Source organism: Desmodus rotundus, chromosome 2, assembly GCF_022682495.2.
Source record: "Desmodus rotundus isolate HL8 chromosome 2, HLdesRot8A.1, whole genome shotgun sequence".
Taxonomy (NCBI): domain Eukaryota; kingdom Metazoa; phylum Chordata; class Mammalia; order Chiroptera; family Phyllostomidae; genus Desmodus; species Desmodus rotundus.
In genome coordinates this window covers 48,905,440-48,929,659 of record NC_071388.1, presented here as the reverse complement: position 1 = coordinate 48,929,659, position 24,220 = coordinate 48,905,440, and the positions used below count along the sequence as shown (strand labels likewise).

The 24,220-nt window shown below is 38.1% G+C and overlaps 1 protein-coding gene across 3 annotated transcripts in view; it reads right to left on the bottom strand.

The window, feature by feature from the left end:
- Nucleotides 1-2,369: 2,369 nt before the first annotated feature.
- Nucleotides 2,370-24,220, bottom strand: part of CCDC50 (coiled-coil domain containing 50) — a 63,715-nt gene continuing 41,864 nt past the window's right edge. The window contains exons 6-12 of one of the 3 annotated variants that reach the window (XM_045192030.2): nt 20,418-20,939; nt 11,759-11,874; nt 11,289-11,333; nt 11,071-11,175; nt 9,259-9,338; nt 6,028-6,146; nt 2,370-2,796 (exon numbers count right to left, since the gene is read on the bottom strand). In XM_045192030.2, the coding sequence (XP_045047965.2) occupies nt 2,777-2,796; nt 6,028-6,146; nt 9,259-9,338; nt 11,071-11,175; nt 11,289-11,333; nt 11,759-11,874; nt 20,418-20,939 (1,007 nt within the window). In that variant the 3' untranslated portion in view covers nt 2,370-2,776. The remainder of the gene's footprint in view (nt 2,797-6,027; nt 6,147-9,258; nt 9,339-11,070; nt 11,176-11,288; nt 11,334-11,758; nt 11,875-20,417; nt 20,940-24,220) is intronic. The other 2 variants (XM_024556347.2, XM_024556348.3) reach the window with 2 other exon arrangements.

The following is a 24,220-nucleotide window of genomic DNA, read 5'->3' as shown; positions in this document are numbered from 1 at the left end:
ATTTCAATGGTACTGAAAGTCACTTTCTAAAAACCTCAATGTTCTTTTAAAGCATGTGTAGTAACTGTCTAGGGTCTCAATAAAATAATATGGTTGATAACGGTTTGACACAGAGCCAATTTTTTTTTTTTAACTCAGAACATTTAAAGCTGACCCTATCTCGTCCAGCTTCCAGGCAATGACCTACAAAAAGTGAGGTTGGGGGAGGGGCTGTACATGTCCAGTATAAGGCTCCTTAACATATTGTGCTCATTCGGCAATACTGGTTAATAGAGCCTGGCCTCCAGAGAACAGAGATATAGAAACAGAAAGATGTTCCAAGGCCAGAAGTATTAGTTTATATCACAACATTAAAACATAATGCACTGTGGGCCTAAAAATTAAATTGTGTGTGTTCCACTAGGGACAGGAACAAAATAAATGCTTCCGCACTTATATAAAAATGACAGTGAAAAACGGAGAACACAGTGAAATTTGGCAGTTTCTTAAAATACTCTTGTTAGTTGTGTCTATGGTCTCAAAGATAATTACATTATTTGAATGAGAATAAGAGGATTTAACTGGTTAACTTTGATTTCTGTCTCCTTATTCACAGGGAAAGAATTACTCTGATGCTCTTTTTAAACAGTGTCTGTTTTACAAAAAAAATAAGTTAAATTAAAATATTTTAGAATACTAATCTTTTAAAAACCTTTAAAAAATCAAATTTTCAGTACAGATGTTGAACTGAATGTCCCAAGGGAAATGTTCCCTTTGGTCACTCACTAACACAGCTGAAACACTAACATCCTGGTTAAGTGTTAAGTGGCCTGACATTTTGGAATGAAACATATTCAGTTGGCATTTCACGGTAATAAATACAATTGGATAAGGTACACAACAGGCAAGAGAAATGCAGAATTTTAAAAGCAAAACTGATCAATGCATGAGATATAAAAATAAACATTTATCAAATAAAAATATGGCAAATGATATTGTCCATTTGCCTAATTATCAAATAAAAATACTTTTTTTCTTTAAATCTACCATAAAAACTTTTAAAAAACAAGAAGCAAAACCACAGGGCAGACAAAAAAACATACAGCGTTCCTGTGAGTCAACAGGCCTCAGCTTCAGATACTGAAACCACCGTCTCTGCAACTGGGTGTAAGGCCAGGATCAATCTGGTTTGCCCTTGACCAAATGAAGGCTTTTCTTCATTCATTTCGTCATGGCCATTCAAAGTCCTGTTACTGTCCCTTTCCCCATTTCTCTGAAATGACTACCTTCCTTAGGGTTTTGTTTCTTTCTTTGATTATCATTTCTCCAAAACTTAACTCTTAGATACCTTTTACCTTAATTCATATAATCCAAAAACTTTACGAAACCAAAGACCCTTCTGAGAATGAAAGATCCAAACCCACTCTCAAAACTACTCTAAACAGCTTCCTGAATACTGCCTGACTCTAAATATCCGGAAAGATAAGGCAAAGTGAAGGCATTTCCCAATGGGAAAGGAATGGATTAAGAGCTTTTTTCTCTAGTTGCCTAAACATTTCATTCCTAAACAAACACCATACAATGAAAAATAATAGGCAGTTAAGGGATTATACACACACACACGTGCGTGTGTGTGTATATATGTAAAAATACAGCATGACTGACATTTGGGTGTACTAACTAGTATGGGAAAAGAAGTATTTCCATATGGTTAGGAACTAGACAAAGACTAGATTTCTTGAAGAGGAGTTTAAAGGTCTTGTATAAAGGACCTGATGACCATGTACCATTAATGAATGTGTAGAATCAAATGCATGCATAAAGAAGTGCTTTATCAACTTCAAGTTGAATTAATCTAATTATTGGGACACACGCAAAACATCTGTAAGAGGTTGCCAACAAATACTGTTATGTTGTTTAAGCTCAATCTACGGCCAGAGAGAATGATAAGATTGTTACTTATGAACACGCCTTCCCAATTCCATTTGCCTTGGCTATACAAGTAAGTGTAAAGGAAGAGAAGGAATAGAAAGTTTTCATTTTTAGCTGACTTCACACAGACCTGAGTTAAGATATAATAGCATTAAATTTTTTCCAATAAATACTAATAAATGGGCAATGCCCAGAGGCTTCAGAAGCCTTGCTACTGAGGAAGCAACGGCAATAAGTGTGAGAGAAGCACACCCAGGCCCATTTTCCCTGGAGGACGTGTAAGGGCACCCAAAACTCCCACGGTCCTGGCAGTCGGAGTAACATGTTTCAGACTGTTCCAGATGTTTGTTTTTTTTTTAAATACTTTATAGTTGTGATATTTTTCTATTCCTGAAGAGTAAAAAAAAAGGAAAGGCTGTGTCTTCCAATGTATCACACACTAATGCACCTCTCCAAACTATTCCTTACATTCTTTTATTCTGCATTTCATCCAAACATTATGTTTTACCTGGATCATTGTCTTCACTAAATTCTAATTCCTAAAGAAAGCTTAGTTCCTAGATGCCAATACTTCATATATAAGAAAAATGGCATTTTATAGATCTCTCAGATATTATATCCCAGGAAGCATATGCAGTGTAGAGGTGGTCAATATTCAGAAGCTAGATTTTCTTGTACTGCCCAAATGATCAGAAATAACCAAAACATTTTAAATGCATTAAAAATTATTTATGGTCAGAAAAACACTTGAGGATAAATCCCAGGAATACAAACATAGGAGGAAAAAATAAGCGTGGAATGCATTCTGTATCATCCAGTAATATTTGCTACAGTGAGTCCGTTTTCAAGGCAGATTCCTAGGTTTTTACTGCTTGTAATGGAAACCTGGGAAGGGAGGAAAAAAGAAAAAAACACCATTAAGGGAAAAAAAATCTTTGAAACTAAGCAATTTACAGATTCAATGCAATCCCTATCAAAATACCAATGGCATTTTTCATAGAACCAGAACAAATAATCATAAGCTTTATATGGAACCACAAAGGACCCCAAATAGCCACAGAGATCGTGAGAAAAAAGAACAAAGTTGAAAGCATCAAACTACCTAATGTCAAACTATACTATAGGGTTATAATAATCAAAACATCATAGTACTGCCATAAAGACAGACACGTGGATCAATACAACAGAACAAGAGATCCCAGAAAGAAACCCATGCCTATATAATCAATTAATCTATGACTGATGCAAGAATATACAATGGGGAAGAAATAGTCACTTTAATAAATGGTGCTGGGGAAAGTGGACAGATACATGCAAAAGAATGAAACTAGATCACTTTCTTATACCATGTATCAGTACCAGAATAAATTCAAAATGGATTAAAGACTTAGATGTAAGACTCGAAACCATAAAACTCCTAGAAGAAAACACAGGCGGTAACCTCTCTGACATCATTCTTAGCTGTATATATGTATAGATATGTATCCTTGGGCAAAGAAAACAAAAACAAACACACGGGACCACATGAGAGTAGAAAAGCTTTTACACACTGAAGGAAACCATCAACCAAAGGAAAAGACAACCTACCGAATGAAGAGAAGATACTCACCAGTTAAACATCCAATAAGGGGTTAATATTCAAAATATATAAGAAAGTCAAACAACTTAACTCCAAGAAAACGAACAATCTAATTTAAAAAATGGACAGAGGACCTGAATAAATAATTATCCAAAGAAGACACACAGATGGCCCATAGACATGTAAAAAGATGCTCAACATCACTTGTCATCAGGGAAATCCAAATTAAAGCAATCAGAGATCACCTCATACTTTTCAGATCGGCTGTCATCCCACAATCAACAAACAAGTGCTGGCGAGGAAACCCGCATGCACTGTTGCTGGGAACACAGACGGGGGCAGCCACTGTGGAAAACAGTACAGAGTATGGGGTTTCCTCAAAAAATTAAAAATACACTACCACAGATCCAGCAATTCGACTTTTGGGTACTTATCCAAGTAAACCAAAAACACCAATTCGAAAAGACGCGCACAAACCTATGATTACTGCAGCACTGTTTACAATAGCTAAGATACGAGAGCAACCAATGTCCACCTACAAACAAGTATACTAAAAGTGTGGTACACATACACAATGCAAGAAGAAATCTCGCCATTTGCAACAACATGAGTAGACCTAAAGGGTACTGGTATAAGTGAAATAAGGCAGAGAAAGACAAATACCATACGGTTTCACCGATATGCGGAATCTAGGAAACAAAACAGAAACGCGTGCACATCCAGAGAGCAAACTGATGACTGGAAAATGGGAGGAGAGTTGGGAGGATGGGTGGAAAAGGTAAAGGGATTAAGATGTACAAATTGGTAGTTATAAAAACAGTCATCAGGACAGTACAGAAAATATAGTTAATAATATTGTAAAAACTATAGTGTCAGATGGATACTAGACTTACCAAGGTGATCACTTCATAAGTTATATAAATGTCTAATCATTATGTTATATGCATAAAACTGATATAACACTGAATGACAACAATAATTTTAAAATTTTAAAAATATTAAAAAAAATAAAATCAAAAAATAAAAATAAAAAAAATTTAAACCTTGAAACTCACAGATTGCTTAAGCAAAATTATTTATCTTTATGTCTATGCGTTTTGTATTTTCTTTGCTCTTGACTATAAAATATTTACATATAGAATCAACATGTTATTTTAATATTATGTACCAAATATATGTCAAGAACAGGAAGGCAGCCCTTAAAAAATAATGCAAGTATGTAGCATAAGAAAAAAAATTATAAGCTACTTCCAGTTAAATCAAGGATAACGAAAAGGCCACCAAAGAATGGAAATTGTTGTGTAGGGGTTGTTTTGATGAAGTCCAACGAGTCCCATTTTTTAAATGATGTCCTGTGTCTTATTCTCAATACCGATGGCTGTCAGAATCAAGGGGGCGGGGTGGTGGGAAGAAAAGCTTTGAAACAACACCAAAGACTAGCGGCAACTCCCATCCCCTAGAAATTCTGAGTTAATTAGTCAGGAGTAGCACTGTATATTAGTATTTTGTAATGACTGCAGGAAAAAAAAAGAAATTTGAGAAAGTTGTCATTAGATTTGGAAAAGTATAATGAAAACATCACTTAAGAAATCTTCCAAGAAACCATAACAAACAATAAACATCAATAAGACCTAATATTTGCTTTCAGATATTTTACTTATATGATCCTGACAACACAGACACCATTAAAATCACCTCCATTTTTAGCCCGGGCTGGTGTGGCTCAGCTGACTGGAGCAAGGTCCCATAAGCCAGAGAGTCATGGTTTGGATTTCCGGTCAGGGAGCATGCCTACGTTGCAGGTTTGCTCCCCAGTTGGGGCACTAACCAGAAGCAACCGATTGATCGATGGATGTGACGCTCTCCCACGGATGCTTCTTTCCCTCTCTCTCTCCCTCCTGTCCCCTCACTAAGCATGTATGTGGGTGAAGATGAAAAAAAACCACTTCCATTTTTAGATGAGGAAATTAATACAAGAAACTATTTTGTTATCTCATTTTATGACTACCTTTAAAAAACACATTAGTGAATGTGTATGTTTTGAAAAGAAACTACATGCAACCATTTCTTTCATTTTAAAGATCTGGTCCACCTTAAATCTCATACTCTTTCCCCATTTTCCTCGCCCCATTTTTCTTTTGCGTGTTGTTTTTTGTGTGGATGTGTATGTACTTGTGTATTTTAAGTCTAATAAATACAGTCTTGGGCAGATGGGAAACAAGAGCTAAAATAGAAAAATCCCAATAGATCTAAATAGCAGAAACTACCACCTGAATCTGATGAAGAATCTGATGAAGCAATTATATCTGCAGAAAAATGAAAATACACAGAAAATCTTGCATTCAATTTAAGGTGCTTTGTTTCTGCGTTATTAAAATTTTTCCGTTCATTTTTTAATAAATGAAGAATATTACAATGTTCTACTGAGAGGAATATTTTTCCACTCCATTGATCTGTAAGGAAGCATTTGATTTTTCCACCATACCATGAGGATTACTTAAAAAGATGCTAAATTTGACCATATGTTACATCCTTACCTTTATGAGAAGACTCTGGTCGTGAGAAATGGCGTGTGGAATTATGCTGGTTCGTAAAATAGGTGTATTCCAAATCCTCAGCATCTGTCACAGCAGGTGGTGGCGGCCTAAAGGGAGGTCTGAATTTAGAGATATTCTAAGCAGTGGTGGCAACAATTCTGATCATTGGGTCACATGGTAAAAATTTTTCTGGTATGAATGGAAAGTCAGAATGTTTTAGAAGTCTCATTTTAGCTCCTGGCCAGTTGCGTGAACTTGGATAAATTATTTTATTTTACTGTTCTTTTGTTTTGGTGCACGTAATTCAATAAAGACACATTTGTGAACACCCAATATGTGTGAGGCACTGTGCTAAGGACTAGAGAAACAAACATTAATGACATGTGATCACTGACACTAAGGAGAAGTTTACTTGGTTTTGGTAGGTTTTAAGAAGAAAGACAGGAAGAAAGCAAAGAACAGAAACGAAGAAAGTGATAAAGTTAAGGAAGAAAGGGAGAAGAGGTGAGAGAGGGAGGGCAGAAGGTAAAATGGGAGGACAAGAGAGGGGAAGAGAGGGACAGAGAGACATTGGTCAACATATAAAATTTACTGCAAAATCCCTTAATCCACTAGGTGGCAAAGTAGAGCTTAGAGAAGCAAAAGGCAGTCGTGTATTTGCAACTACTCAAGTCAAAAAAAAAAAAAAAAGATGTAAAAAACATTGGGACATTTTTACTTCTCCAAACTTATTATTTTAATCATGTAATAAAGAGTTTTGCAAACATTCGGCTTTAATGAAGATGAAAAATAAAATCTCTCCTTTTATGTTTTGTTGTTGCATTAAAGCATGGAACCACACGAGGTTAGTATTTGGATGTTTTGTGTAATTATCTATACAATCCAGAAGGTGTAAGTATTCTGCAGTTTGGGAAGTTATGCTAGTAAATACAATGGGCTCTGTCATATAACAATAAAGGCAAATGTTTTCAAATTTCTCACCCTCTTCTCAATCAATAGGCCTCTGCTGGGTATTCAGTATTTGGAGGAGGTCAAAATGGGGTATCAACTTGTACATACAGTAAGGACTACACTATGGGTTGTACATAAATATACGTCACTTAAATTTTAAGCTAAGCCTGCATGTCATACACAAATTTTAGAGTTAAAGATGAGGTAAGTAGTCCGTCCAATTTCACAGTTGTTATGTGGCAGAGCCAGGGCTCAAACTCAAATGGATTTCAAAACGAGTGCTTCTAACTTCTATACTACACTCAACTACAGAGGTATGTATTTTTATCAGCAGCAGCATCTTTATTCAAAACTACGTGAATGGACAAAATACAATGCCAAGTAGTACTACCAATATAAAATCCTATGGTTAGAATAATTTGGAACCTGGGTGGAGACTTTCTCCAAATACAAAGAGGTATAATTAATTCAGATTGCCAGCTGGTTCTCTATTTCCTTAGGAAGAGTTGAAAAATTTTATAAAAGACACAGAAATTGACTTTTGGCCATGAATGCTACAAGCTCTGAAAATCTGCATCCCCTCTACAATTATAACTACACTGAAGTAAATCAACATCTTGACCTAGGCAGATCCAAGTCTTTCAACCCTTGAAACCATCTTTTTCTGTACATTGGCTACACTTTTCTACCATGATTAATTCTGAAAGAGGAACACGTAGATCCTAACCAGAAAGCATACATTCTCACATCAGTTGTGCAGATAGCTACAGTAAGATAACAGGCTTTAATTTTAAACTATGAACATACAGATTAGGTAATATTCTTCATTTTTGTATTGTCATATACATAATCTTTCTCTAAATGATATTTAAAGACAAATGATCCTCTCAGGTCAAAAAAGACTTCGGTTCCACTAGTCAGAGGTCATTTTTCACTTACAGCCACTTTTCACACAGGATCATTTGATTATTTATTCTTGCAATATGCCAGATAGTCTTAAAAGTGCCTATTACATTCCCAGAACTCGTTTTCAACTTTAATAAACCTTTTAAAATAGCTATTCCACATCATTCTGCCTTATCTGCTGTAAAATTATTAGTGTTCTAAGGAGTCCTTAGACTTTAAAGATGGCCAAATAACTCTGAAGATTCAATTCACTGCACAGCTATTCACTTACTGAGAACAGATTAGTCAGTTGTTACTTTACATGGATATTGCAGGGATGTAAATAAAACTAAACCATGTAGCACTAAAATCTGCTTTAAAAACTGTTTGGCATGTGCCTAAAAGCTGTGAGAACCAATTTTACACAATTAGACAAACTCTACCACTGCTGCACTAAGCTTCACAAATCTGACATAATTTTCTAAAGGGTTTTTATCTTCTCAAAGCTCAAGGGCTTAACAATAAAGGGCACTAAATACATTCACTTTAAAGAAACAAGCAGAGCAGCCTAAGTGTGGGCAACTAAGGGGCAGCAACACTGTACATCTTCAGTGTAACAAAAGTCACGTTTTAAGAATTAATGGATATATTATTAGAAATCGGGATCAAAATCCTATATTCTAATAATTTAGAATTTTCCAAATGTCAGATTTAGTATTTTTTTGTCTTTTTCCATTTAATATTCTTTCCCCCAATTCCAATCATATATGCTTTTGAAAAGCAACAGAAAGCAATGAAGGGCAAATAAAAAGGTTGCTTCCCCAGAGACTTAAAGGTTGACACTTTGAGGTCAAAAGAGAGCAGCTGCTCCATTACTGTGACCCAAGACTGCCCGAGAGAAGGCAGAGGTACCTGTAACACAGCCACAGTGATTCGATCTGGTGGGATTCAGAACAGGCTGTAATGAATGACTCAATGAGCATTTGCCTAGGGCGCTGAGACTCAAACAGAAATGGACTGAGCGCATGTAAATAAATGTCAGACACAGATCACGAACCTCAGTAAAAAATTAAAACATGAGACTTCACTTAGGAACACGTTTAAGCTCATCCCTTCTTGGCTGAGGGAATCAGTTCAGTGAAGACAGAGACAAGAACGGGCCCTAACAAAAGGCACAGCCTTCCTCTCCACACCCCAGCTTCTGTGAAATGCCCCATCTTTCTGATTCGACCTCTTCCACCCAATTTAGGACTGGAAACAAAAGCTGGAGAATACCCCGCACAACCCGCTACCACCTCATGAGTGCAGGTGTCTGGATGTCCTCTGAAAAGAACACTCTCCTCTTTACTCACCCAAAGCCAAGTTCCTCACTCTCCCCTGCGGGTACCAACTTACCGTGCTGGCCTGTCATTCTTAGAACGGTGAGGTTCATCACTGTCTTTTGACTTTGAGTGTGCTGATTTAGATGTTTTGGGCTACAACAGAAAACAAAACAAAACAGAACATAAACCAACAAAGGAAAAGCTTAGGTTTAGAATGTATCTAAATCATGTCAAACTAATCTCCTTCAATTATTTCAGGTTACTTACATTCAGCTGAAGACATAAAATATTTTTAAATACAACCACTCAGAGATTAAAATAATTAGTCTCAAAAGTATGGTGGAGGCTGCCAGGGTAGAGATATCAGTGGACTAACGCCAGGCAAACATGCTCCCCACAGGCTGTGTCTGGCCACCCTCACCAACACAGCAGCTGCACCCCAGCTCACGAGAACTGGTGGGCTCCCGGAGTCCATGGAATCTGGGTGTGTGCTCATAACCTTACTTCTGAACGCCTGACCTAGGGAGGATGATTTTCAAGCCCAAAACGAAGGCACATTTCAAGACATTTTCCAAGAGAAAAACTGTACCAGTACCAGTAAAAGAATCTAGAAAGCACGGCAGTTCTGATACCTGATAGAAATGTGGCCTTCCTCTTTTACTTTACTGATTTGTAATCCTTAAAAATACCTGCTCCTTCACAGGGTTAACAAAGAAACTGAGTAGCTCCTGGGCAATTATCTGTGGCTTAATTAATGGACAAGCATTTGGGAACCTTTCTACTAAAAATTAAATGGGTTAGAAAAAAATCCTGAATTTCAAAGATAGTAAAAGAGGGAGGTAAGTATAAATAATTAACATGGAAATAACACTTTCATTTGCTTTGAGACTGACAACTGTGTAACTGAGCAACAGGAAGTAGAGCAACACTATTATCATGGTTTCTGTATCTTCCCTTTCCTCACAGCCAAGAGTCAGACAGGACCAGAGACCCAAGGGAGGCCTTTGTTAGAGAACAGGTGGATGCACAGCATCTGTCCAGGTCTAACACAAACTCGCTCCCTAGAAACGCTTTACTACATGAACTCTCTCCCTTCTCCTCTGCTTTTCTTACATTATGCTTTCATCAGCCAGCTTGACCTTGTACTTGTTGGCTGTCTACAGTCTGCCTTCCTGCCTACATTCTACATTATCACAAGGAAATATCTTTGCCTTTCCCTACAAGTCCAGAGGAATGCTCTGCACAAAGAACGAGTGAAGTCTGTTAAATTATATTTGCAGCCACCATACACAACAATTAGATTATAGTAGGGTGAACTGACATCACTGACTGGTTTTGTCTCCTAGTTCTGAGTTACGAAGGGGAAGGTAATAGCTCAAGCTCATACTAGACAGCGCTTGCACTCAGACATAAGCGATGACTGCTGGGGGTAGCTGTCAGCCTGCCAAGGACCAAGAGGAAAGAGGAACGACGAGTCCATCATCAGGACGAAGCTCACAGGGAAAGTACAGACAGGAAAACAAGGCCACTGTGGGAATCTGAAAGCATGTGAAAATGCTGTATTCTCCTATACGGTAACTGTAGTAAAACTAAGATTGCTCAGACCAGAGGACACTAGCATCCTGATGGGTCTTACAATGAATTAAATGAGTTTTTCATTCTTAGCAATAACTTTTTACATGGTTACTTTCAAGAATTTAATATGATTTTCTTTAGTGAAACAACTTTTACAAGTCGGATTCACATATGTGATACAGGTACTTTGTATACCCTAAACATATTTGCGGGGATTACCCTAGAAGCAGAGTCCCCTTTACATTTCTAATTTTACTTACCATTAAAAAACAAACAACCAACCAACCCACAACAAAAAACCAGACCCTACCTTCCAATCAGAGTCATGCTTTCTTTTGTCCAATGATGATTTCTCTCGTTCCTTGGCTTTCTTGTAAGCTTTCTTTTCTTCAGCCATTAGAAGTCTAGCGATTTCCTTTAAAAAAATCCAGTTCATATTCTTACTGATTACAGCATTGCAGGTAGAAAGTTCCTGTCATAGCTGCAGAGCACACCGGCTAAACAATCAGCCTCGCCCCACGGACTCACCTCGTCCTGGGCTACCTGAGCTGCTCTCACATCCACCTGGGTAGCCTATATTATAGAAAATACAAAAACAAGTTAACTTAATTGGATTCCATTCGGTCCATTTTTTTTTAAATCTTACATAAAAACAAACTGGTATTTGAAACTAGTTGTGATTAACATCCTCAAGCTGGTAACTGGTTGGTACACATTCACCAGCCAGAGCAGGGTCTACTTTTACCAAATCCTACAGCAGATTCCTAGAGAATTATCAGAACTGTAATGAAGAGACAAGGATATGGAATTCTACTGCTAAGGTTTACTCAGTAAATAAAATTAAACACTATTTCAATAGTTTTGATTTTCCACCTATAAAAAAGGTGTTAGTTTCTTAACTGATAAAGGACTGCAATGCCTATTACACAACCTGAGAAAGACTCGATGCACCAAACAACACCTTACCCACCTGAACCTATGCACCACAACCTGCTTACCAAAAGTTCTTCTTCCTGCAGCTTCCTGGCAATCTCTGCATCATACCACTCCTGACCCCTGGGGCTCCCTCGTGATGGCGTACAGACTGTTTCTTTCACTGCTCTCGCCTTTGTTCCTAGAAAAGACTCAGTGTAGTAAGGCAACCACGTTTTGTTTTCTATAAAGTTGCAAAATTTAAGATAAAAAGAAATCTTCACCTTAAAATTTTGCCTTTCTTTACTATTTAACACTGACAATACAGTCGCCACTCCAAAATTCGGCGGAGGGTGCCCTTGAAATGATTTCTTTGCTTGTACACGGAAGTGGTGATGCAGATAACCCACACACTCAGACACAGTCACCCACCAGAACCTGCCTGGTAAACCTCCCCTCTCACACAGTTTCCTCGAGAGCAGGGCATTAGCAAAGAACTGCAAGGCCTTCGCCAAATAAAAAGTGGGGGGTGGGGGGGAATTAAGTCACTGAAATAAAAAGAATTTAGAGAAAAGAGAGTTACAGAGTTGAGGTTTTAAAAAGGCTAAGCCATTATGACTGGAGGCCAAGAGAGGCTTCCTTCTACGTGCCTCTGCCCTGTGCGGCTCAGAGGCAGCAGAAACATATCCCCTGGGAGTTCCGTGACCCAGTGTCTGCAAGCCACCCAGTGGTCCTGACGGCGCTTCCGCTCTGATGGTCAGCACACCCCCTTGCTGTTTAGAACCCTCCCAGAGCTTTGGTCAGTTTAACGTCGTTGCTAAGTTCTATGGAAGACATAACACAAAGGAAACAGCACAATGACCCTGGAGTTCTGCTCTGAGAAAGGAACAAGCGGGGACGGATGGGGAACATGGCTTCCTATTTTGAAATTTTATTTGTAGTACATATTCCTTCTGTAACTTTTAATTAAGTAGTAAATATTAATAGTGGTTGTTGCAAAATTATAGATATTTCACTTTTTGTACCTTTTATAAATTACAACTACTCAACAATGTGAATGCTTTATATTCAGAAATAACAAAACTGATTAATGCAGTGAAGATGATCAGCCATCTCAAATAGCGGCTTTCACTGAATGGATTACCGACAGGAGAAGGAACATTCACTCGTAATTGCCTATTTCTTCCTATCAGTTGTTCTCAACCACGGCTATATACTAGAATCACTTGTGGTGCTTTAAAAAAACATACAAATCTTTGACCCAAACCCCAAGGATTCTTATATAAGTAGCCAGGAAAGATCTGGTCTTTAGAATTTTGTTTTTTAAAAAATCTTTAACAGTTCATTCTTATTTTCTTTTTTTTTTTAAATTTTTATTGTTATTCAATTACAGTTGTATGCCTTTTCTCCCCATCCTTCCTCCACCTCACCCCAGCTGAACCCACCTCCCTCCCCCACCTCCACCCTCTCCCTTTTGTCCATGCGTCCTTTGTGGTAGTTCCTGGATTCTAATTTTCAATCAGCAATGGAACTACCAGCTTGGTGTATTATGTCCATCAAAATAACCATACATTAAAACGGTTTGTACCAAAATGCCTCACCACACTTGATTTGCTTGCTTTGAAAAATAGAAAATAGCAAAGAAAAGAAAATACAACTCAATTCCGGGCAAATGAATAAAGTTTAAATTAGCTGGTGAAGCCTTTCTTTGTAGAGCTTTGAACCTAGCTTTGTGGTAAACTCTAAAGCCACAGGCTCATCTGCCTTTCCCACCAAAAAAAACAAAAAACAAAAAAAAACACAACTATTAAACATGGTTTTCTTAGTTTCAGGCCAATTAATACATGATTACCCAGAATACGGAATCCACTTCAACTTCAAGTCATTTCTAGAGCTACTGAATCTTAGCCAGCCTGGCCTGGTTTTAACCCGGATCTCTGAGTGGTTTGGGACAGTCACACGACAGCAGCACACTCCCAAGACTGGGCCGTGTTTCAATGGAATATCAACCTCCCTGAGTTATGATTAGTGTGGTCATAACTAGGAAGGAATATTTTAGGTAAAATAAATGAGACTACATGAGAAAACTAGTGTTGGGCAAAGTCGGTGGACAAGGGAGGTCACTGTGCCTGTCTCCCGTCTATACAACACTGGCGCTTCGATGAGCAGCCCGAAGCCTAGTGGAGGCCGACAGGAAAGACCTTCAACTGTGCCGTCCAGTGAAAGAAACAATGTAGTGGGATACGCTCCGGTTTCAAGTAAGCTTTCTGCCCTATTATGCCTTACTCTACACCACAGAATTGAGAAAATATCATAACATCTATCAAAGACACTTGGAAGGCATTCAAAGGCAATACTCTTAATTGGCTTGACAGGTTGAGAAGATCGTGACCTCTTGGCAGGTAAAAACAGAGTGACCAATGGAACAGAACAGAAAACCCAGAAAAAGGCCTATAACCTATGATCACTTACAACAAAAGACTCAACAATATACAGCAGGGAAAGAATAGTGAAACTGGACCACTGGCTTCCCTCATACACAGAAGTTAACTCAAACTGGATTAAAGAACTGAACGTGTGACCTGAACCATAAAACTCCTACAGGAAATATAGGCAGTCAGATCCTTGACACTGGTCTTGGAGATGATCTTTTTCTTTTTATTCGACACCAAAAGCAAAGGCAACAAAAGAAAAAAAAAAAAAACCCCAAAACCCCAAGTGGGACCGATCAACCAAAAAGCTTCTTCACAGCAAAAGAAATCATCAACAAAATCAAAAGGCAACCTATAAATGGAAGAAAATATTTGCAAATCACATATCTGGTAAAAGGTTAGTATCCAAAATATGTAAAGAACTTGTAAAATTCAGTAACGAAAAATATATATACCATACTTTTTGGACTGTAACATGCACAGGACCATAAAATGCACCTAGATTTTAGAGGAGGGAAATAGGAAAAAAAAATTGAAGCAAAAAATGTGGTCCTGCTCCTGCCTCCTGTGACCCCACTCCACCACTGCCACCCCACCCCCACGAGCCAGGTAAGCTACATTTGGACTATAGGATGCACCCCCATTTTCCTCAATTTGGGGGTGTGTGTCTTATAGTCCGAAAAAACACGGTATATATGATTAAAAATGGGTATAGGATCTGAATGAATATTTTTTTCAAAAGAAGACATACAGATAGTCAATAGGTACATGAAAAGGTGCTTAACATCACTAGTCAAAAGGAAAATACAAATAAAAACACGTTAGAATGGCTAGTACCAAAAAAAATGGTGAGGATGTGGAGAAAAGGGAACCCTTGTGCACTGTTGGTGGGAATGTAAATCGGAGTAAGCATTATGAAAAGTTTGGCTATTCCTTGAAAACTTAAAAACAGAACTACTATATTATCTAGCAATTCCAATTCTGTATATTTATCTTAAGGAAATAAAAACACTCGAGGAGACATATGCACCCTTGTTTACTGCAGCGCTGTTTACACATCTACGGCACGGAAACAACCTAGAGCCCACTGGCAGGCCAGTGGACAAGGGAGGTGGGGTATGCAGCCCTGTGCACTGAACAATGACACCAGTTCTAGAAACGCGTTGTTAAGGAACCTCGTCGTCGTAGGAACATCCCAGAGTACACTTACACACACCTAGATGGCATAACCTGCACACTAGGCTATGGGGTACGGCCCACTCCTCCTAGGCTACGAGCCTGGAGAGCAAAACGACACAAGGTTAAATCAAGTACGAGAGAAAATGGTGCGAACAAGAGACAAGGTAAACATGAGATGCATGAGGCTGCTGCTGGCATAACAGGATATACTGTTTTGTAGCAAAGTTTTTCTTAATAAGTAGAAAAAGTACACTCAAAAATGAGTAAGAGTACCGTAAATTCGATAAGCCCGTAACACAGTGTTCATTATTATCATCGAGTTCTGTGTACTATATGTAACTGCACGGTGATACTTTTACTTGACTGGCAGGTCAGGTTTGTTTATACCAGCATCACCACCAACAGGTGCGTAATGCCTCGTGCTCTGACACTAAGATGGCTATGATGTCACTAGACGACACAGCTTTTTCAGATCCGTCGTATGCTTTTCCTAACCCGAGGATATTTTTAGAGAGAGAGGAAGGGAGAGAGAGAAACTTCAATGTGAGAGAGGAACATCAACTGGTGGCCTCCCATCTGCACCCAGACATACCAAGGTTGCAGGGATTGAACTGCAACCTAGGTGTGGGCCATGACTGGGAACTGAACCAATAACCTTTCAGTTATGGGATGATGCTCCAACCCAGATACACGCGCTAGGGCTCTACTGTCATCTTAGAGGACCACCATCATATATTCAGTCTGTCATTGATCAAAATGTCTCCACTGGCTCATGATTGTATACATACAATGGAATATTATTCAGCCATAAAAAATGAAATCTTGCCATTTGCAACAACAGGGATAGACCTTCAGGGCACTATGCTAAGTGAAATAATTCAGAGAAAGACAAATTTCATATATTATCATTTATATAGGAAATCTAAAAGAAAATGTGCTCACAGATACAGAACACATACTGGTGGGAGCCAGAGATGGAGACAGGGGTTGGGGCAAAATAAGTGATCTTAATTAAGGGTCAAAAGGTACTGACTTGAGGCTATAAAAAAGTAATATACAGTATTACTTTTACAGGGATTAATACTTTTACAGTATTAATATACAGGGAATGTAATATACAGTATGTTGACTATAGTCAATAATATTGTGCTGCATACGAGAGTTGCCAAGTGAGCAGATCTTACAAGTTTTTATCACACACACACACACACACACACACAATTGTACCTGTGAATGGTAACATGTTAATTAGACTTACTGTGGTATCATTTTGCAATATATATAAATATTGAATCATCATGGTATATACATCAAACTAGTGTAATGTTATATGTCAACTTAATAAAAATAGTTAGAATTTGAGGTAATACCTCCCTAAGTCCCAAAATATTGGGTTGGCCAAAAAGTCCGTTGTGTTTTTTCTGTACGATGGCTCTAGTAGTGCTTGTCTTTAACTTCACTCAACACAATTTTGTTAGATTGCATTGTGACAGCTGTCATATCAGTGTGCACTTAAAAGAATCTTACTAAAATTGGTGAATTTTTGTGCAGCCATTTTACTACTGAAGATGGAAGAAAAACAACATATTTGGTGTATTATGCATGCTTTATTATTTCAAGCAAGGTAAAAACACAACTGAAACACATAAAATGATTTGTGCAGTATACGGAGAGGGCGCTGTGACTGATGGAACACGACAAAAGTGGTTTGCAAAGTTTCTTACACTACTGACATTTTGACCAAATAATTCTTTGCTGTGGGGCTGTCTTATGCACTGGAAGATGTTTAGCAGCACCCCTGGCCTCTACCCACTAGAAGCCAATAGTGGGAGATAGCCGACGTACTCAAAATATCCAAATCAATAACGTTATTGGTGAAAATGAAAAATGTGTCTGTTGTTTTATGGAAAAAACTTAACGGATTTTTTTGGCCAACACAACATAGAGTGGGAAAAGTTTCTTTTATCTCTTGCTTCATCACTGGAACTTGCATGTGTCTTAAGTAGAAAATCCCCACAGCCCATAATAATTTCTCGGTCTCTGGACCGCCAGGGCTGCCCACTCCATGCAGTGCCCTCTGCATCAGAGGTAGAAAGAGCTTTTGTGAGTATGTAAGAAGGAACTTCAGATAGTGCAGTCTAAGGTGTCATTACAGAAAACAGAGAGATGCCTTAAAAACTTTTAAAGGCACAGTTAATTAAAAAAGAAAAACAAACAGAATGGCTCTCCTCACTTTGGTAGCCTAAATGAATAGTGAAAATTCACTTTCAAAAGGGCAGATGAGCCACATTCCAGGAGTTCCACACTCATTTCTTAATCTAATTTTTGCTTGTCTTTTTCTGCATATCATTTGCCAGTATGAGGACAAAAGACCCTCAAAAAATAAATAAAAAAAACAAAAATAAAACTTACCTTTAAATAGAGTCTGCTAAAAATAAGGTACAATGAGGATTGATAGACTGTCTGATATAATGCCAGAGTATTTTGTAATAAGCCAGTCTGACACTTGGGGAAATGTCATAGCAGAAAGAGGCAGAAGTTCTATGGCTCTGAGGATGGAGGTTAACCCGCAGACAATAGGCTGGTAAGATGGAACAGCTCAATGGAGAAGTTACCCTCAAAGGCGGTGTGGTTTTACTGCTCTTTAGAAAGTTATCCAATTTTATATTTAACCTAGCAATTTTATCTTGCATTCCTTTTTCAACCGATTCTGAAATCCTGTTCAAATGCTTAGAACTAGCGATTTGTCATCCTGCTAGTTTCTTCGTTATTAAGTTACATTTGGCCTATGCTAATAACTTTACAAATAGACATGCGTGCCTAGTAAATATACTTTAATGTAACCTTCTAAACCTATTCCAGGAGATTTGCAGAATCTAGCCTACAGGGGTAGGAAGATGAAATCGGTAAAGTAAGTTGAATAATAGTAAGTAAAATGATAGACACAAGCAGCCGTGTAACAGCCACGTTAATACCCCTGTGCCGGGGGGGGGGGGCGGGGGGGGGGGGGGGACAATTGCCTACAACTGCAGTAGTCGGGTCTGTGAATCAGTGTCTACTGTATAGAGGCTGGTGTAATCACCATTCCTCCCCCAACCTTTAGAACTCCAACATGTCTTTCTAAATCTGAGTATAGTATAACTTACCCATAAAGCCTACTCTAGATAGACGTCATCACTTCCTCCTCTATGTCCCAATAGATCTTTGTTCAAAGTATATCTAAATGCTTGATTATATAGCCATCTTTTTGGTTTGAGTTATTAACCCTCTGAGGCTCAGATCCAGGCATAAACCCGCAAACACAAGCCTGAGGCAAGAATATTTGTGGTGGATACTGAGTACCCTTGCTGAACTGAATTTTTATTTTATGACCAAGTCCTTTCATAACTTAAAGAATTAACGTAATTGGATGAAGCAACTAAATCAACTTGAATCTGCAGCCCAGACACCAGTTTCCAGACCAGAAGTAGAGGCTGACCAAGCAATAATAGAGAAGAAAAGAAGAACAGATGCCTCCTTGGTACTCCTCTCCCAATAGCCCTTGCCTCTCTGTAAAACCTCAGTAAAATACTGGGCTGGCCAAAAAGTCCGTATGACTTTTTCTGTAAAATAAAAGTTTTTGTTTTCACCAATAACGTGATTGATTTGGATATTTTGAGTATGTCGGCTGTCTCCCACATGGAAGAATGTTGACTGTCCTCAATTAATGTCTCAATCACTGTCAGCTTCAAGTGGTCTTCCTGACCACGGAGCATTGTCCATCAAGAGATCTCTAGCACAAAACTTCGCAAACCACTTTTGACATGTTCAGTCAGTCACAGCACCTTCTCCATACACTGCACAAATCTTTTTTTGTGTGTTTCAGCTGCATTTTTACCCTTCTTGAAATAATAAAGCATATGTCAAAAATGTTGCTTATTTTCTTCCATCTTCAAAATTAAAATGACTACACAAAAATGCACCAATTTTGGTATGTTTTTAATGCACAATGATATGACAGCTGTCACAATACAATCTAATAAAATTGTTGCAATTGAAGTTAAAGACAACTGAGCACTACTAGACCCATCTTATGAAAAAACCAAACAAACTTTTTGGCCAACCCAATAGACCCAGGGTGATATCAAGGTCAAATTAAAATACCAGACAAAATAGTGCTATGACTTACAGTGGTACAGCCACAAGGTTTCCAGACAAAAATAGAAAGAAGCATTACTGTGTCAATGATGGACTTCAGAGTTAAGCCTCAGACACGCCAGAAATTTAAGGCTTAAGCCTAGTGTTTTCTTTATTCCTACACAACTACAGGCGTATCTTGGACACAGCACAAATTTGGTTCCACACCACCACAATCGTGTGAGTACAGCAGTAGAGTGAGTCATAGCCTTTTGGTCGGTGAAAGGCCTTGCCTTCGATTGCAAACAATGCAACATCTGTGACGTGCAATGAAGTGCCTACACCAAGAACTTACCTGATATTGGCCCCTCAGAACACCGACTGGAGAGTTAGAGTGGAAAGACATTAGGCACAGAAAGTCCCCTGAGGTAAGGATTTTCAAACCTTAAGTACATAACCATCATCTCCAGTCTAAAACAAGCTCAGAATGCCATGCCACACTCCAGAGACGGTACTAGATGTGAGACCCAAAGATCTGCCTTTTTAGACATCCGCTCAGCTGATTCTGATGAAAATAGACTGACTGAGGCCCACAATAGAAAAGCACTGTTCAGAGACTGCCTCTTAACCCAATCTCTAACTTTATAGAAGGGAAATACAAGGTAAAGAAAACCTAGAACGCCCGCCCCATGGGTCTTCTACTGCCTAGGCAAATACTAAGAAGGCAGTGTCACCAGATCTTCTGGGGTCACTGAAGGAAAACCAGAAGTTCAGGAGCTTTGACTGGTATTCGAACCTCCTGATGTACGACCTTGGCGAGTGAAGAACTGTATCTGGGAAGGACAGCACCTCCACTGCAACCTGGGGCTGAAGAACCCTGTAATGAACCAGGGTGTTTGCTCAGAAAACAGAGAGGGAAAGTTACCAATACCTTCCTTCTTCCCACTGACTTGTGATTAAGTAAATACCTTATGCAATATTTGGCTCCAGGTGGCCTTCTAGTAACTGCCTTTATTACCTGTGTCGTGGAGTTGGAGCAGCTCCTCACTGTCTGAGAAGGGAGGAGTCCTGGGCCTGTGCTTCCTCTCTCCACGCTCACCTGGCCCACGCTCCCTCCCATAGACAGCCTCCTTGCAGTGAATTCTTGCTCTTTGAGAAGACGTCGGTATAAGTCCGCTTTGGTGTCTGGACTGTTTTTCCCAATTTCGAGTTCGACGGCCACTGTCGGCCTCCCAGTCATCAAACGCCGTACTCAGAAACACCTCACCACAGGTCTTGGGAAGAGGAGGTCTCCGGGGCCTCTCCCGGCCAGACCATTTCCTTCCACGCTCAGTGTTAATTTGGGGAGGGTCCCTCATTTTGCCTGAGCTAGAGGACAGAGATTTCTCTGATAAACGATGGTCTTCCAGTTCATCCAAGTTCTCTGGTGGATGTTTGGACTTCGCCTTTCTCTGCTTCACAGTCTTTTCATTACTTGGGTGTTTGTGAGACCTTGAGAATCCAGAACCCAATTCCCTTGCCCTCCGTGACCGTGGGTGGTCTGAGTGGAGGCGGAAGAATGTGAAAAACAGAAATGCAAGTTAACTTAATGGGATTGAACTCACTGTATGGTTGACACAGGGCCCAAGTTTAACCTATTTTAAAATGGAGAGAACCACTTTTTCAACTTAACAAACTGAAAATAGGGGATGGGCATTTACTGGAAGGACTTTGGGTATATAATCAAAAAGGTAAAAACATAAATAAAATTAAGTGAAATAAATCTGAAAGAAGAGCTTAATCATGATTAGGAAGAGTTAACAAAGTACTTTAATATTTGCCAATAACAAAAATTGCAACCATTAAATGTTACATTATACTTACAAAACCGATTTGGAGCTAGTACGTGGGGGGAATGGGGGTTGAGGGAATCTCATAAAACAGAAAAAACTAAGCTTTGTGATTCCAGTTAGAAGCTTTCAAATATTCTTCTTGGAAATAACAATAAATCAACATCAAAATGTTGACAGGTTCCACGTAGTTCAGAGAAATGATCCACAGATTTTAGTATTCCTCTTTCCTTTCCCCTTAGGTGGCCAAAGCAAACATTCCCAGCCATACTGCAGTTCGATGTGGAGGAGAATGAAGCAGAGGGTAATTTTAAATGAGTGAATCTCACTGTTATCTTTGGATAATTCTGCTCCCAATCTTACGTGAAACATGGCAGGGGAAAAAATTAAAAAGGGATGCTGGATGGAATACATAGAAAGGAGTCATTTCCTAAATTCATTTCAAAAAACTTTATGATTCTGTAATCTTTGCATAAAAATTCAGTGTGTGCTAAATAGGTCTTCCAGTTTAACGCAATGTTCAAAAGCAGCAGGTGGGTGCTCTTGTCAGGTCTCAGAGAGGCACAAGCCCAGTGTGAAGTAAATTAATATGCACTGTGTGAAGTGTTTTTAGTATTTCTAAGACTTTTAATACATTTTCAAAATAATAAAAAGAAATCCTAATTCCATGGAAAATTGCTAAGACAGATGAAATTAGCCACTTGCTGAATTGTATTTGAAATAGCTATCCTAAGTTGATGGGATATTAAGGAAATAAACTATACATTTTCTTAGTTTTTAGGTTTTGCTGTTTATTTGTTTGGTTTTACTTTATGAGTTTTTTGTTTGTTTTTAAAAATTAGTCATTGTTGATGTAATAAAGGTACAGAGGAAGGGAAGATTGTTGATGCCATAAGCTTCTCAAACACTTTGAATTGTTTCCTCTTGAACTTGAAAATTTGCTTCAAAGGTGACATTTGAATTAAGATGTCTTCTAAAAAGTCAGCGAAAGTACTTATCTTCATAATTTATTATTAAGTTTGCTTTTTTTACATAACAGTAAAAGTGAAATAAAACAATTATTATGTACTTTTAAAAAAACCATCTACTCTTTTAAACAAACTGTTTAAGTGTATCTTGACAACTGAGAAAGAACCAATTGACTACTGCTGTGAATGAGTCTAATATAGACCAGCCACTGAGATGGTGACCACATCCAGGGAACAAAGATTCACAGTGTCGGAGCCAGTGTTCCCAAACAGAGCTGCCTGAGTGAGGTCTGCCTTTAAGGCCGAAAGGACAAGAAGGGTTTTGTTTTCAACATGGATCAGTGAGGCTATGATTGTTTTGTTGTTATTGTTGTTTTTAAATTCTTTCTCAAGAGTTAAATGACATTAGTAGATTTACTTCAGGGAAATGTGTTAAAGAATTAAAGCACAGTTGTCACTACATTTGCACAGAGCCGATGGGATGAAAGTATTTATGGTCTAGTTTACTTGCTATATACCCTTAAATCTGGGAAAGAAAAAAAAGACAGGGGTGGGGAACATCTGTTTGAATCCTTTAAAACCCTCTTCAGTTAAGTACTGAGACTTGCATGTTTCTTGAGACAAAGTTATTTGGCAAATATAAGTGACTTCCTTATAGCCAATATATATATGTGTGTGTGTGTATACATGTATATACATATACATGTGTATATATGTGCACATACACACACATTTTATTTTTGTGCCTCCATGTTTGTCTTTCAAAATAAGATGATTTTTGTTTAGATATAAAAAATACTATGTTATACACATATAACATTAAAATATGTATAAATAATGGTGCTTGAGAGTTTATGTCTTCACTAAAATTACATTATTTGATCTTCTCAACATCCATGAGAAGAATAATCCCCATTTTACAAATGAGAAAAAGGCTAGAGTGATTTATAGTAAATAACTTCCTTAGATCTATGACTCCAAACACCATAACTTAAAAAAAATCACTAATATACTTTCAATACAGGTAAGTATCTTTGAAAGAAAAACATGGATTCAAAAATGAATAAGACCATTTCAGTTTATATAAATCTGACAGATACTCGGTGTAATTACAAATTTGTACAAAATCTAGAAATGATCATTTTCGAGAGATTTATTAAATTTAAAGTAAAATAAAAGCTGAAAAGACCACTTCTGTAATAATATATTGTGATTATTATGTGAGTAAGGCAAAAATCATACTATATAAAGATAGAGAATAACAATGGAAGAACATCTGTCATGTGCTGGGAAAAGACCACTGAAAAGAACGTAAGGATTGCTTTGTAAAGATGAACTAGATTGCAATGTGATTTCTGTTGACTTCAACTTGGGCCCAACCCAAAGGCAGAAATAAGGACCACGTGCTCAGCAACACATAGTCTCTCCTGACACCACAACTGAGAGACAAATCCCAGTGTTTACATGCTCAGGAGGTCAATACTTCCTATTTCCAATACCAACTCCAAAAAAGTGGCATCTGTGCCACTGTCTGTAAGTTTACAAAAGCAGTTAAAAATAGAGAGTTTTTTTTAACTTTTAGGTGTCCCTGAAAATCCAGTAATTTCTGCCCTAGACATATGAATCAGGATAATGGCACTCTGGTCAAAACAAGTAGGTTTGAGTTCCAATTCAAGTTAGTATAAGGTTTTAACACGGGAAGTCTAAAATTAATATTTCAGGGTACTTCGTTACTTGCCATCCTAATGTTTTTATAGACTTACAAGTTTAAAGTAGTTACTTTTATTTGCAGTGAACATGCCTCCAAAGCAGAATTAAAAATAAAAACAAATGAAAAACACCAGACCACATTTCTAAGATTTTAATTAAGTCTGAAGAATAACTCTTTACTTTCTGGTCTCTTGTACAGGAAAATGTAGCAATAATTTTTCTTTTCAAATGTTGTAATACATGATTGCATTAGAAAAGCCAGTGTAAGAAAACTGGGTGTCAAAAAAGCCAGGCATTTCACATATAGAAGAAGA